The 16,339-nt window shown below is 36.1% G+C and overlaps 1 protein-coding gene across 1 annotated transcript; it reads left to right on the forward strand.

Moving 5' to 3' along the window:
- Positions 1-258: 258 nt before the first annotated feature.
- On the forward strand, positions 259-16,227 carry LOC135696281 (uncharacterized). Its single transcript, XM_065215628.2, has 9 exons — positions 259-417; positions 4,645-4,780; positions 5,028-5,256; positions 7,560-8,059; positions 8,835-9,063; positions 10,798-11,069; positions 12,254-12,575; positions 13,906-14,069; positions 14,820-16,227. Exons 2-9 carry the CDS (start codon positions 4,736-4,738, stop codon positions 14,859-14,861), a joined length of 1,803 nt encoding a protein of 600 aa, XP_065071700.2. The 5' UTR covers positions 259-417; positions 4,645-4,735; the 3' UTR covers positions 14,862-16,227.
- Positions 16,228-16,339: the final 112 nt, after the last annotated feature.

Below are 16,339 nucleotides of genomic sequence, written 5' to 3' on the forward strand. Positions count from 1 at the left end.
AAGATGCTGTTTTCGTGGTTGGGGAGGGGGTGAACGTCCACCCGTACCCCCTTTCAAATGACGTCCCTGCACAGAATGACACCAGCAATAAAGTGGCAAAACATTTTCTCGACATGCCAACAATTCCTCGAATACCGGTATTCTGGTAGTCAAAACATTTCTTTGTAACTACTTTTCTAAGTGCCACAAATTCTTTTCTTCTTCAAAAATATGTGACACGTGCTTCTTCTCAAAACAAAAGCGTGTAAATGCCTTCTTTCTTTTTTCAATTAGATTTCCGCGAACGAGGCTGGACTACTTGAAAGCAAATTTATCAAGGGCGGGTCAAGAAAGTAGATGAAATTTTCAAGGAAAAATAATGTAATTATGCGGTGTTTGCAGCCGCCTATATATAAGACAGTGACCTAGGATTACTAGGTAAGTTATGTTCTATTTTGCTTAGGTCTCGCAACCACAAGGCGCCTTTTCCCTAGTTAGGCCATCTTCTTGGGCACATAGACAAGTTCAAGTAGTGAGATAAAATCTTACCGCAACACTCTTCATTCAATCGTTTACAAACATGTATTTTCAGCAAACATTCAACTAGAGTTTTATGAAAGTGAATTTTAAGCCATAAGTATAATTTTTAACATGCTCTTTAATTGTTAAGTTTAAAGAAAACTTTCCCGGAAAGAAAATATAGACATACCAAATCAGACCAAGTTAGTTGTCTCCATCAACAAAGTAATGTCTTATGTCGTTTGGAAATTAGAATTTAAAATATATTCATTTAGAATTATAAACATTAACATTAATATTGACATTATAAACATTGATAAATAACAATTTTTATTTCAAGCAGCAAAAGTTTTTATTGCGCAAAATATTTTATAAAGACTTTTGTTTATTGCATTGCCAACAATAGGAAATGCTACCCTGCACCACACCATAAGTTCTTAGTTTCTCTTTGGCTTGGATGCATAGATTTAGGTTAATTATCAATATTTACTGTCTGAAAAATAAACTAGATTGAACAACATTTTCGCTGAACATTTGAGATATTTGCTTGAAAAAGCAAACATTCATTCCAGGGGCGGCTGGGAGTAGAAAAGTATTGGTATTAGCCTCCGAAATTAAGACATAAGAAGGTCCCTCCGCAAGGTCCTGAAACTATTTAACAGGGGTGGAGCTTATATGTTCTTATTTAAGAAGGTGGGCAAAATGACCTTTTCGATATGATGGTTTAAAATAGCTTTTGGCAATACCATATCTTACAAAATTATTTGAAGGCACTGGCCCCCGTTGTCTCCCCCCAGACACTGATGACCCTGTGGTAATGTAGTTCATCCTACTAGTTTTGGGTGAAGGATCGGTCCTACGAAATACAAATGAATTATGGCTGCGGCAAATTACTCGAGCGAAATCGTGTTTTGATACAGCGGTTTGCTGCCCAGTAATGGAGCCCCAAGGTATTAGCCCATTAATTCTAATACCATGAGGCTTTTGGCCCGCGAATGAGATTCTATTACGATAAAGCGAGCGATTTACTTTAGAGTAATGCAGCAAAAAAGCGTAAGATGTATCATTTGATTTGAGAAACCGAGAGAAATAATGTGAGAATGTTGCCTGTGACTCTACGGTCATATAGAATCAAAGTTTTACAAAACATACAGTTCATACAAAACAACTTTTACAACTGCCTTTAGCTTAAACAAATTATTTCATGACTGTTGCTCTTTATATTCAGTGTCTAAATTTTGTCAATCAAATTATCCATCCAAAGGCATTGCTAGCAAAAGTACAGCTACATTTTGTAAATTCATAAAGTTAATTTCCAGAAATATTTTTTCTGTAAGCTGAGGCCTTATAGAATAGAGCTGGGGCTCTTTCCACCGTCCCTTCCACTGACAGTGGCCCTCGTAGTATTAGAAATGAAAAACTAATACCTTACTGCTGTTCACCCATTCTTCTACCATGGCTCAACAAGAGAAATTCACGTCATGCAGACCACAACAGACAAAAGAAATTTCGGGGCAGTGTATTAGTTTTTGGAGGCTAATACCATGGCCAGGGCTGCTGATTACGGCATTGATTACACTTTTCAAAGATTTCAATGAGGATTAGGAAAGCTTTCATTCAGCGAACAGAAAAGCAAATATAGCTTGGCTATATGAATAGAGCTGGTCGCATCGATAAATTTGTTGTGAAAAAGTGGCAGCGTACAAAAAGCAAAATAAATTTCCTGCAATCTCAGAGACCATAAGTCGCCTTCCTTTGAAAATAAAAAGGTATTAGACTAATACCTTTAATACCACCCCACGCCGCCCCTGATTCATTCCTATTTAGAAATTCCCTGACAGAGAATGGAACAGAGACACATGACTAGCAAATTACTGCTGCCACCCTTGTTTACAAGCCACCCTCAATTATAAGATGTTAGACAACAGTTTGAGCAAGAGTATGATCAATTTACACATATAGAAAGGTCCTCTTACATTCATATAAGTCAAAGACTTTATCAGTCTCAATATTTTTCTCCCCCTAAATTGTTTTCATTATGTTATTATTTTTGCTATTCTTGTAAGTCATTTTGGGAATACTGCAAGCTCTCATCATTGTCTGTTAGGAAATTCATCTTTCTTACCAAATTTTGCTACAATTAATTATGCTACATTTTTTTCAAAATCATGTTTGATATTTATTTTATAGGCTATTTGGGCAACTTGATTTATTCTTGGGCAGTTTTTTTAGCTTTATCAGCAATATACTGTAAATACTCATTAAAGTTTGCTGTTTTTTGAGGTACCTGTTTGAGGGTGGCTCAATTACGGGTGGGCAAGGCAGTAGTTGGTAATGTGCGACACCTTTTACTAAAGTAATATATATATGAGATTGGTCCTCCAGCAGTTAATGGACACAGTGCTCAAGATTACCTTCTGGCACTAAGAAACTACAAACAAATTTTGTCATATGCAAAATACGTTTTTGTATATTTTGTTGTGATTGATTGATTATTTTGATACTAGAACATTGAAGACAATATTTAACAATATTTTCAGATCCTTTTTAACAAAGTTTTGATTACAGTTTGATACTATAATGATGGTAGTGTCATAATTTCTGTTTTTTGTCACATTCAATGTCATCCCTTATATGGCAATTTTCTGAATATCATGGGCAAAACAGAGGTTATTCAAGTCACTTTTGATTTAGAACCACTCTTTAAACTTTGATTTAGAACCATTCTTTAAACATGAATTTGAAATTCAGTTTCAACTGTCTTTGCTACTTTTCAGTGTGTCGAAACTCAAGGAAATTCCTGAAATTGTTGAAAGTACCCTCTAAAATATGGCCTAATACAGGGTTTTTGATACAAAAGGAAGCTTTATTTTTAGTATTTTCTAAATACCAACACATCCTGCCAAATGATTTCAAAAAAGTTGAAGAGATGGTCTCTTGAAGAGATGGTCTCATTAATGCCCTGTTGATAGCCTCAAGTTCAAGGACCCCCCAAAGAAAAGTTCAAGGACCCCCCCTTAAACAGTGTTTTTATCATTGAGAGCAAGCTATATCTTCAAAAATAGTAAATTTTATTAGAAAGATGCCAGAAATGTCTTGTTTATATATTTGTAGTTTCAAATTGATGTCATTTAGCACTGTTGAGTTATTGAATGTCAAAGTTGTCAAAGTATGTTTGAAGCCCAAAATGTGTAATTTTGGCTGATTTTCACAAAAGTTCATAGCTCGATAACTTTTGAACTGTTTGAGCAATGAAGCTGAAATTTTCGGCATTATATTTTTTCTAGGAAAGATTCATATGATAGAAGTTTCAACAGAATCTAAGATGGTGCCCATCGGCACTTCCAGAATTTTTGGTGATTCAATATAGAATGACCCTTTCCCAATAAATGTCTTTATTAGCTAAAAAAACATGTATTTTTGAATGAAGACGAGACAGTACTAAGCTCTGTCTGAAAAGCCACAATTCTAATTGATAAAGACATAATCAATCAATTATTCATTGTTATCTCACAAGGACAATATTGAACTTGAAACCTGCCTTGTCTTTCAGAGAAAAGGACTATTTTGTTCCCCCAGTATTAGGGTAATAAATTTTTTTTGGCCAGAATACCTATGCTATCCAATAAAAAGCAATCGATGCCTTCTTTAAGGCTAAGTTATTATTTTTTCTGCCATGTTATTTTCACGTAACTCTGTTAATTTGATGCATTGCAATAGGTTATAAAGCAGCCATGCTAGCCGGTACTAAGCTGAATTGATTTGCTTTGCATATTCTATAACATACCATTTCTTCTATAACAAAAAGAAACATTTTATATTTTTCTTAGTATTTATTTTGTTGTTATACTTAAATTTTCAGAAATCTTTAAGTATAATCAACATTGAGTGATTTAATCAAATTAATGCATATCAGCGTTTGTGTTATAGAATAAAATAAAGTTGATACTATTGAATGCATGTAATGTTTAAAGATTTTACCACAAGGTAATGTTTATCTGTTGAGAAAAGCATTGTTAATTGATCTGTTGTTATCAAATGTTTTCATGATTGCAACACATGCACCAACTTGATTGCTTACATGACTACTACTTTTGGGAAGACTGCTTAGTTTATCTCACAGTTAACATTCCTAATTTTTTTCAGCATCAAGTTGTTCATTCTGCATCCTTTAAAATTTGCTGACATTGATTGGCGTCTGATTGTGTCAAGGTGCCACTGAACTCCTTAATCAACCATGGGCTGCTGCTCATCAACAGAGAAGCGTTATATCCAATACAAGGTGAGGTTAGGTGACTATTTTGCTGTTCATTGTTCGGATCGAAAGTATTTCCTGTGTCTCAAATCATATTGATTTCAAAGCTCATTACATTTTGTTATTATGCAAGCTGACGTTCTTGAAATTCTCAAAACATAAATATAAAATTTTACCAATCTGTTTATTTGAATACTTGTGTTTCAAAAGAGTTAACATATTTGTAAAAAGAGTCTAAAATATAAAAATTTAGATATATGTATAATCTTTTCAGTACTGCCCATTAACCAAGCCTCAGAAAGCCATTAAACAGCATTACAATGTTGTTGTCATTGGATCAGGATATGGTGGAGCTGTTGCTGCTTGCCGTGCAGCTAGGGCAGGCCAATCAGTATGCGTGCTTGAAAAAGGAATGGAGTGGCTTCCTGGTGACTTTCCAGAGGCAATGGAAGATAGTTTTCGAGCAACATATGTAGATGGAGAGCTAGCCCAGAAAACCTTTGGTAAATAACTACAGTCATTTACAAGATTTGTTACCCTGTAGAAAAAGATATTCTCCACATATGTTTGTGGTTCTTCATTGTCAATTTTGTTTTTGTTCCAATACAATTTTTCATCAAATTTAAACCAGGGATTGGGTAGAGATAGAGAGAGGTGGTCGAAAAATGGCCTTCATTCAGCATCCTAGAAAACTTTAAATTTTAAACGTCACGTCCTTTCTCGCCCATTTTGGACCAAACGTTGGGGATCCGGTAAACATCTTATGCCCCAAAAGTTCCATTTCGATACCTGTCACAGTTCCAGAGATATTCACGAAAACCAATGCGTTTAGACTTAGTAACACAAATAAATTTATGTTCCGAATATCTTTGGGGCATAAGATTTTTGCTGGATCCGTAACTTTTGATCCAAAAATGGCGTGAAAGGGCGTGGCACCTACGTAATAAATCCATACATTTAGGCCGTTGATGACTATTAAGTCCGCAATTTAGGATTTAGAGGCCATCTTTGGTTAGTAGACAAATACTACCAAGCTCTTTAAGGAATTTCTATAAACACCCACAATCCTGGCAAAAAATGCTGAGACACTCGTAGAATCAGCTGGTTTAAAATAATCCAGCCCCCACCCCCCAAATCAATGTTGTTATGAGAGTTGTTTAGCCTGCGTTCATCCCCAGCTAGTCTGCAATCATAAAACCCAACATTGACATCGAGGGGAAGAGGGTGTGGGCTTGTTATATAAAGAAATAACATTTGACTTCACTTTTCGTTAAAAGTCTAAGCTATTATTTGCCAAGGGTGTATTTACAATTAGTATGTTCTTTGCATGGGGTGGAGATAAAGGAGGGCTGGGTCATTGTGTTATGCAATTTTTCTCTTGCCTTTTTACATTTTTTGCACACTTAAGGAGACGTTTTCTAGGGTGAGCCAACATAAATATTACCATTCTAAATGCAAACCGCGAGCTCTCTCAAGTGCACGGACGAAAATGTTGACGAGCAAAGTCCAATTTTTAGAGGAAAATGAACAATTGTTTTATCACCCACGGCTTAGTAGGGGGATGCAAGGGTTAAATGTTTGACCGGGCGCCAGGACTATGAGACGTGCAGGAGAGCGCCAGACGACATGGTTTTCCGGCAATATTTCTGCTGCCAACGTGCTAAATGATAGCCAATTTCCTGCACCATTTCCTTTGGCCAAAGCTGTGACGATTATAGACACATTGAGCAGTATAATATTTCGCAAGCTCATTCCCACCTGTCACTACCGCTTGCGTTTGCAAGTATGAAATACAAGGATTAGTCCAAGGACTTCTTATGACCACTAATTAAAAATATTGGTTTGCATATCGTTGGATGTGGAAACAGAATCTCTGTTCAACTCCTTGCTTCCATTATGCACAAGCAAGACTTTACATTTCAGAAGTGATCAATGTGCGTCCCGAGATCGTTGCCCTGATTTCTAGTTTAAAGACTAGTAATTCTTCAAACATACCCCCCCCCCCCCAATCTTCCTATTTAGCCAATTCAGTTTCTCACGCGAGGAACTTGAACAAGGATAGAACTGCTGATTAAAGATACTTTAGTGTTACAGACTGAACTGCCACACCTTACAGCAAAACAGTTATATTTTTCTTGTAATAAATTTTAATTTATGATATATTTATATTATCTTTGCTGAGATCGCATGACAGGTTACAAATATTTCAACAGTCGACTCGTCATTTCGCTTTCAACAGACCACTAGTTACTTAAAAGTTCCAAAATTACAGTCGACTATTAGCAACCCCATAGTTTTAGTATCTCCACTACGATATAGTTTTAGAATCTTAGAATCTTCATGGGGCATATGCCCTTCCTACCTTTCGGAAACAGTGGTAAAGTTTCTACTTGCAGCTTACAGAGGTGCTCCCCAACTGTTGAAATGCTTACTACGTCTATGGGTCGATCGGTGCATTCAAAACTACGTCATCCCCCCACTTACAGTTGTAAGGGCTTCAAACAGCATCTAATGTTTCTACAAAGAGGATCAGCTGGGGGCCGTTGCAAGCCAGGGATGGGGTGGGGTAGGGGACTGCACCCGCCAGATAATTCCCATTATGTGGCATCATTCTTTTTTCACAAAATACTTAAAGAGGAGCAACAAAGAAAACCCATTTCGTTCACCCTCACCCCCACCCCTTATCTCAGCATTGCCCCATTCCAATTTTTGGATGGCATTTACCAGTATGGCGTTGTAGTTCTCGTGTTAGAGTCTATTTCTCTTTTACTTTAGATGTTTATTGGTTCTTTTCGCGTTTTTTAAGGGCATCCAAGCAATCTGTTCCAATTTAAAGCGTGCAAAAACCTAACTGTGATGACAGGCTGTGGAGTTGGAGGGTCCTCTCTAATTGACGAGGGGGTTGCACTCGATTGTAAAGCAGCTGTCTTTTACGACCCGGTTTGGCCAGATGCATTCAGAGAAGACTTAGACAATTTCAAAAAGTATGACCGGGCGTATTCTGAGCAGATGCTGAGGCCTAGACCTTACCCAGACGATTATCCGGTTATGAAAAGGATAAACCAGTTGCGCGAGATTGGAACCAGACTCGAGGTTGTCGATATTGAAGACATGAACGAATCGTTTTTTAGGACGCCAATGTTTATCAATTTTGAAGATGCTCCTTCAAACCACGTGGGTATGCCACAACCTGCTTGCAACGGATGCGGAAATTGCCTGTCTGGTTGCAATACCGGAGCCAAAAATAACGTGGCTATGAATTATTTGCCAGATGCAGTGCAGCGTGGCGCAGAAATCTTTACTCAGGTAGAAATCGAAACTCTTCATTCCGTTTCGTTGCACAGTTTATTCTTTAAAAGTTTCAGAAAAATCTGCCCATTATCCTACCAGATCATGGACTTTCCCCGTTGTTCCTGCATTGCTTCTACAATTTCCCTTCCCAAATACCCTATGTCTAAGAATTTTTAAATCGTGCGTCCAAAATCACTTATAAGCTATTCTGAAATTTCATCTCATAATGCATTGATGACAGTATTTCGAGAGACGTCGTAGCTAAAAACGGAAATTTTCACGATTCGCCTTTCATTGACATAGTCACGAAAAATACGATTGTTATATAAGAGCCGACCGAACGTTTTTTTGATGAACGATCCACTTATGCTACCCCTTTAACAGATCCATTAACAACAACCCAGAAGGCAAAAAGGTCCATTGAACGCATGTTTTTATATAGAACAAGGCGAAGCACTTTGTGGACTCTGATGACTGACATGATTCAGGCACTTATCATGTGGTTAAATAGATCTGACAGAGTCAAGGCAGTTTCCATATTTCCATCTGACAATTTCCTCAGCCATTCAAAACCTTTCTAGGCAAACAAACTAGGTGGGGTTGGGGCGTGTTCCTTTATTTTCTTTTGCTTCCATTGCCCTTCCTCGTGACCTCATGACCCTCAACTGCAAGACCGCTACATTTTCAGGTCTTTGAAATCCAATGTACAAAATCTTTCTTTTTCAGGACAAGTGATATTTTTGCTTCATAAACTCTTGTTATTTCCCCATTATTGTTCTGTTCTCTGTAGATCGAAGTTACAGCTGTCTTGAAAGATTACGAGTCTTACCAATGGCAAATATTCTACAGAAGTTTAGATGGGAGTGGTGCAAAAGAAGAGAGGTCCATCAGAGCCAATATAGTCATTATCAGTGCAGGATCTCTCGGCTCGACCAAAATTTTGTTGGAATCTTCACTACGTGGATTGGAGGTTTCGAGTGAAGTTGGCAAAAACTTCTATACAAACGGAGGGATTTTCGGTAGGTTCCCAGATTTACTGCAATGCATGATTGCAATTACATGCATAGGAGAAGTCATTTTTGTTCAGGGGTGCTAAACTTTGGAACTATGGCCTAGATACCAAAGATAAATAGGCAACCTCTCTGATTAGATTTAAAACTTTGCTCTAAATTTAGGCAATTGTATAGATATTTCATATGAAATTTTACATAGAAAATAGGAAAATAGGAAAGAAAATATTGTAAAAAGGTATCCAAAATTGCATTGGTAGGGTGAAGTAGATTCAGAAGGGGTTCGGTAGTGTATTTTATTATTTTTAGACCTATTGTAACTATTTATTTTATTATATTTTATGCTATTTTTTCTATTATTTTTGGGTGAAGGGGGCTCCTTTTAAACCAGCATTGTTGGATAGACTACCGTGCTTGAATAATAAAAAATGGAATTTCTTGCTCAATTTTTTTTAATTCTATGTAAAACTAATATATACAGAATAGCAATTCAGTTAATTCACTGCTTACAGTTGACCCTGTTTCGAAAAATGTTGAATAGTTGAATAAGGCTAAAAGACGAAAATCCTGCCCCTTGAAGGACTTAAACTTACATGTAAAAGGCAGATTAATCAGCATTACTTTATATTTCTTTTAAAGCCTTTCAATCTTACATGGAAAGAAAAGTTAATTTTAAACTTGTCATATTCTTGACTTTTTCTGTCCTTTGTTACTTTTGTGAGTTTTCTCTTTGCTTCCGGCAAATCTCAAGCAATGTCAACTAATTTTGTAGATTTTGTAGAAATAAGTAATTTGGTGATCATTGACAAACTTTCTCTTTCCTTAACCTATTAAGTTGCTGTAAAGAGATTTACCTAGACGAATATCTTTTGATAAACCTTGCATAAGATGAAATGTTTTTGTGCCAAGTATTTTTCGCCAATCCTTGAATTTTTCGTCATCTTATGTTGTGCTCTATTCATACAAATTGTAACTAAAAACGCCTTCGTTGCAACATCGAGCAATTATCTACATTCGCCATTCTTTCCATTCTTTCTTTGTTTCATCATGTAGTAAAAATAGTTTCCTTTGGTGTGCTTAACTGTTTTAAATCCTTATTTTCTTTATAAATGAATTTTGAAATCTTTATTTAGGCTTTAGATTGATATAAGCTAATCTACATTTCTTTCGTTCATTTCTATCAAATATATATATATAAATTATGCGTTGATACTATGGAGTTATCGTTATCATTCTAGTAAGAAATTTCCATTTCATCGGTATTCCTTGTTAAGGCCGGTTTCCACTTGATTCGGTCTGGTCGCGTGACTTGGCGAAATCGAATCAACAAGTCAGCGAACACGACCAGTCCCCCAGTAGTTCAACTGAGATGAACTCATAGAGATATGGTTGAACTACTCAGCGAATGGTCGCGCATTTGCAGCAAATGAGGAAGTTCAATTTGCGCATGCCCCAATGTGCATTCGCTCAGTCGCGCGACCAGAGCGAATAAAGTGGAATCCCGCCTTTAGAGTGAACTCTTAAAATCAAACTCATAGCTAAAACGCAATAAGATCAATAACAATTTCAATTGCTAAATTGAAAAGACTTACACATAACAGGGCGGAAGAATCATTACCATTTTCATGATATTTTTTCTGTTATTTTGATAGGATTTCAGTCACTCGTTCTCTTCTCTAAATGTTTTCTAAATGTATTTTTCTTAAACCATTCTGAGCGCCTCCTTTCTATCCTCTTATACAGGTGTCAGTTATAATGGGAAAGAGGCTTCACATGCAGTTGGATTGCACACTGGTATGTTCAAAGGAAAACCCAAGGCCAAGTACGGGCCTGCTCCCGGTCCAACAGCGACTGCTTTGCTTGATCTTCGAAAGAAGCGCGATGGCTTTGTGATGCATGACGTAACAGTCCCAAGATCCTTTGCTGCTCCGTACGTCGTTGCATCTGCAATTTCTTCTGGCCAAATAAATCCACCAAATTTTCCCAGTGGGCCACAGTGGAATGGCCTACTACAGGTAAGACTGCCTACATTCACTTGAGTGGAAGCTGATTTATTTTGATGTACCAAACATCCGATGTCTTCGGAGGAATGAAGCATTATATCCCTGTTTCCTGCAACAAAAAGCGAATATCTAGTATTTTACGTACCCATTATTAACGCTATGCAACAAAAGTTGCATGTTTGGCGACAAAAATCGTTTTCTAACGCTAAGCGTTACCTATGCCAATTTTTCGATGCTAAAATTTTGCCAATCTCAAGAGACTTTTTTAGCGCTGAAATTATTAAGATGACGCGAAGTTCAGTTTAACTCTACAAAGCAACTCCTTTAAGCTAATTAATCTCTGAATAGGTAAAAACTAATTGAGAGTATTGATGCAAGTTGCTATTTTTCAGTCTATCATAAAGTGCGCGATGCCGTATATGCAGAGCTGTGCACGCTATTTGGTATAAAGAACAGGGAGTTCTCTCCTGTTCTACCAACCTGCTCTATACACCAAATAGCGTAATTGAGAGTATTGCATAGTTGAAGTATGCTCATCTTATAATTAGACCTCTCTCTGAAGGTTGTCTCGTGATACGTAATGTTGCTTAACCTGGAGTGGACGTGAGGTGATCGACTTTGACGAAGAAGAGGACATCTATAGAAATAGCAAACTAGAAAGAAAATAATTAACAGTTTATCTACAGTTGATCGTAAAGCAACGAATGCAACCCTAGCAATAGCTATTGGACCACACTAATTTCCAAACCACAGAATTTACTAATTCACTAATTAGGTATTCCTGTTTGTTATCCACGGTCTTTATTAGAAAGTGTTTTCAAACAGTAAAAAGCATAACTTTGTATTCAGCTGCCTGATGAAAGCTTTAAGCGCGAAACACGGAGCAGCAACTTATAACCGTCCTGTTCTATACACCAAAAGCGTGTAACTATTTATTCAATTATCCAGGTACCCTAGGAAATGCAGTCGATTTCGCACAGAAAATACTATAACGGCTTGGAAAAAAGCAAACATTTTACAACATATTGGCTAAAAGCTTTTTCGTTCAATGCTCCTATGAGTATAAAGCGTCAGAATAAGTTTCTGAAAGAACAAGATGAAATTATATATCAAAGAACTTGTTCAGAAAATGCTTAGAAAGTCATTTTCATGTCTATAGTATTTTATTTGTGAAATTATGCCATTTTGTTTCGCAGAGACTAGGACAAGCAGCATTGGCCAATACCTTAGGTTTGTACTGCATGACGAACAGTGACTCGCCGGGAGAACTCTTCATAGACGAAAACACAAAACAAGTTTCTATAGACTGGGACCCAAATAAGCACAAAAAGTACTATCACACAGTAGAAAAAGCATTGAGACAGGCAGTGGAAATTTTAGGAGGCCATTGTTCGGTAGATCCACTATGGTCCAGCCAGTTTGGGCCCGGACATTTGAGCAGGCATCCGATAGGTGGTTGCTGTATGGGAAACACTGGACTAAACGGAGTCGTGAACGACAAAGGACAGGTTTTCATTGGTAAGATTGGCTGTAGTTTTTACTTTTCACCAGGCAGTAGGGCTTGTTTTGTACTTTATGTATAGACATTTTATAACTCACTCCAAGTACTATGCAAAAAAGGATTATGGTAAATTAGTAGACAGATAAGCTTGTTCCTTTCGATTTTTGAAAATTAGCATTGTCTAGCTAAGTTGAAAAGATGCGAATTCTGCACATTTCCAGCTAAACTTAAGATAAATGCCAAGGAAGGTTTGGGTGGCTCCCCCTGTGAATACCGAATTGGGATCAATTATTTTTACTATTGTTTTTATGATTTTGGGCCCAAAATAGAATAATAAATATAGATTTTGTATCCAAGGAAAGTGCTAGAACTTTGAAAAACCCCTTTCTATCTAGAGTTCGTGTTCTCTCTTTGACCTTCCGCTGATTGGTCAAAAACAAAAAACCAGTAAATTGTGATGTTTTCGCTCTCACGTTACTCTGAAGTTCATACGCTGAGGAATGTCGAACGAAAAATGTTTAATCCTTTCTGTTGTCAGTTTTCCCTGCTATTTTCAAATTCTGCTATGCTAAAAGCTTATTTAATTTTAGATTAGTTTCTTTCGAAAAGATTTTTAAATAATCTAGCATACTGGTGTTAGTTGGAATAAGGAGGGTTGGTAAAAGAAAAGAGAAGTTTTTGGCTGTTTTTCCCTAGAATCTTTTCTCTTTATTTTTTCTCTTTATTTTTAGCAACGCCTTGATAAACTTTCTGTTACCTCCTTTCCATTTCTCACAACTTTTTAATGGTATGTTTTATTTCGATGGTGATTTGTTTGTATCGACACCCAAACAATGCTTATTTGAAACGATCTTGGTTTCAGTGAAAAGTCATCAGAGTAGAAAACTGACCATAAATGCTTTATTACCCAGTAAATTTCTAGCTCAGGCTAGTTCACGTCAAAAGTTAAGAGATATATGACTTTTGACAATTAATCAAGAATTCTTCCACAGATGGTAAACAATAACAATGTTATTTCTCAAATATCTAGCACATTATAGAAACTATATTTCCAATTTAAATTCACTTTTTCGTCACTATATAAAGAAGAAAAAACAAATTTGCATTTTATCGTTATAATAATTTATGGTAATTCTACTGAATGCGGAAGGTTCGGTTGATTTATATCTTGATGTTATGCATTGTTTTACGATAAATAAAAATTAAAGAGCAAGAATTGTTGTATTTAGTCTATTAATGATGGAATAATTGGATTCCCAAACACAGTATGATTAAGTGTCTTTATGGTGTTTAATGACTGCATGATAACTTGAAAGGATATGATTGTATTAAAAAATCTTATTTCAGGCGATTCGGATGATACTTACGATGGACTGTATATAGTTGACGGGTCGATTATCCCTTGCGTACTTGGTGTCAACCCAGCATTTACAATCACTTGTATTGCCGAACGCTGCATGCGATTACTTGCTCAAGATGAAAGTTGGACAACAGATTATACCCTTCAACCGGTAAGTATCTGAAACAGCTAAAATTTAATTTGATCTTATTTTTACATCTTTGTAATTGAATTTTACTTTTCTTAAAGAATCTCAAGCTTTTGTACCTATTTGAAATCTTGCTGCTGCATTATTTTATTTGTGTTGTACATTATATCTGTCATTTGATATTTGTTAAGTATAGCCATCATAGACAATAATAATAGTGATTCTTACCGAAGTGATAGCAATATCCTTTGCTGCAAATTCAAATAAAAAATGCGTGTTGTCACTCTACTGTTAAAATGTGAGTCTGATAGTTGAGTTGTTATAAACACCTTTATAGTCTGGAACTGTCTTGATTGCTCGAGTAGACAGTATAGACTGCCCAAATAGAACAAATGATATACTCTCTAGATTTGTTGAGTTCGGTTCTCATTGGGTATTCTTCTAAACGGCTCGTAACTTTTCGAAACGAAGATTAGACTGGATTTGTGTGAATGACAAACTGGCTTTTTAATTAAGATTTTGCCTCCTATTTTTTATGCTTCATTGATACTAAACTGGTTTGAAGCAAATTTCTTTGCCCTTTATTTCATTCACTTGTCTAGCATTCGTCAGAGTTTAGTCTGGACAGGATTAAATGGTCCATTGGTCCCGTGCCCTCATATTTGGTTTCTTATATTTTCTTTACTCTTTCCTTTTCCTCCACTGAAGCCACCCAGCCAAGCCAGGTTCTTTACTCGTTATTAAACTCATACCTCATTTTTCGCTCAATTTCAGCAAGGGCAGCGAAGACCTGATCGCACAGACACATCAGTTTAACACCATATCCATCAGCAGATGACGTCGAAGTTTGATAAGGAGTCTGAATCAAGGTAGAGAAACACGCACATCAATCACTAAATATGTACTCTATTCAATACATTTTGTTGCTTTACATAGAAATATTTTCATAGTATATCACAATTCATTAGAACAGGTAATCTGTAAGCTGGTAATGTTAAAAAGAAAAGCTAATTATGAAGATAATAAACTTGTCGCAGGGTTCCTAGATATGGTTATGAATGCTTTACAATTTTCCAGGCATCCACATGGTACTGGACTTTGCTTTAATTTAAATTAAGTAATATTAAGTCATATGCTCCTTTTGACAAACCCTACGTCCGTGTCGAAGATCAGGTTTTCCTATTGATACAGACCTCTTCTATGCCTCTGTATTGTTGCTAGCATTTAATGTAGCTAAGGTCGATGTCCTTGTTTACCTTTCAGACTAGCTTTAGACTTAGCAGTTCTGTTCATGGTTGATAAGACGTGATGTAGGTTGATAAATAGTCCATTGTGTATTATTCGTTGTTTTATAGACCTGAGTGTACCTGGGTAATGCGTGGGTTTAGAAGCCAGATATATTTTTAGGATTTCTTTGAAGTGTTTTTTTCAAAGACCATATGGTTAATCTTTAAGGCATATATGCCCGTGGGATATGAAATTTGGATGAATCTACTGCATCCAACCCACGTCTACTGAGAAGAGACATATTGTCAATAAGAGTTTGAATGTACAAGATCTGCAATTATAAAGCATGCAAAATTTGATGCTCTGGTGTCCTGTTAACGTAAAACTTTTAATTTTCAAGGTGCAAATTGTTTTTGCATTTTATCAAAGTTATATTAGAATTCTGAATTTACATTTATAATTCACGCCAGAAAAGTACAAATAATTTAACATGCATATGGATACCACTGTCTATATTGTATATTTTGTCAGGTACACCGTCTCATGCCATCGGTCAAAACCTGTCAATCTGTCCGTTACCTCTTGACTACTTTCATTTCCTGGAAATTCATCAAGTAAAACAACTAAATCAGGAACATAAATCATTTTCACTACTACTAAGGCCCTGAAAACTACCAAATTATCTTTGAGATGACATATAACATTCAATAATTAGAGCGTAAGATTGAATTTTTTCTTGTCTTATGTATTAATTTATACTACTTTCGTATTATTGCCTTATATATTATAAGCATTTTACTTTGAAATTGTGTTTTGAATTGCTTGAAGTACAATAAATGTATTCTTTCGATAAATAGGTATCATTGAATTATTACCAATATTTTATGAAACGTTGTACAATTTGTTTTTTGTATTCAATATTAAATCTTGTAGGAAAAGTGTTGTTTTGCTAAACTGTTTCCTTGGTACGCTTTCTTCGGGCTTCATAAAAAAGAAGTCTTTGGTATGAAAATGTGCTTGACACATGCAGCCCTCTTTCCATTGGTTTCAACAGCAAGATCCCCGTT

This window comes from Rhopilema esculentum, chromosome 14 (genome assembly GCF_057945365.1).
Source record: "Rhopilema esculentum isolate cy_ngs chromosome 14, ASM5794536v1, whole genome shotgun sequence".
Lineage (NCBI taxonomy): Eukaryota > Metazoa > Cnidaria > Scyphozoa > Rhizostomeae > Rhizostomatidae > Rhopilema > Rhopilema esculentum.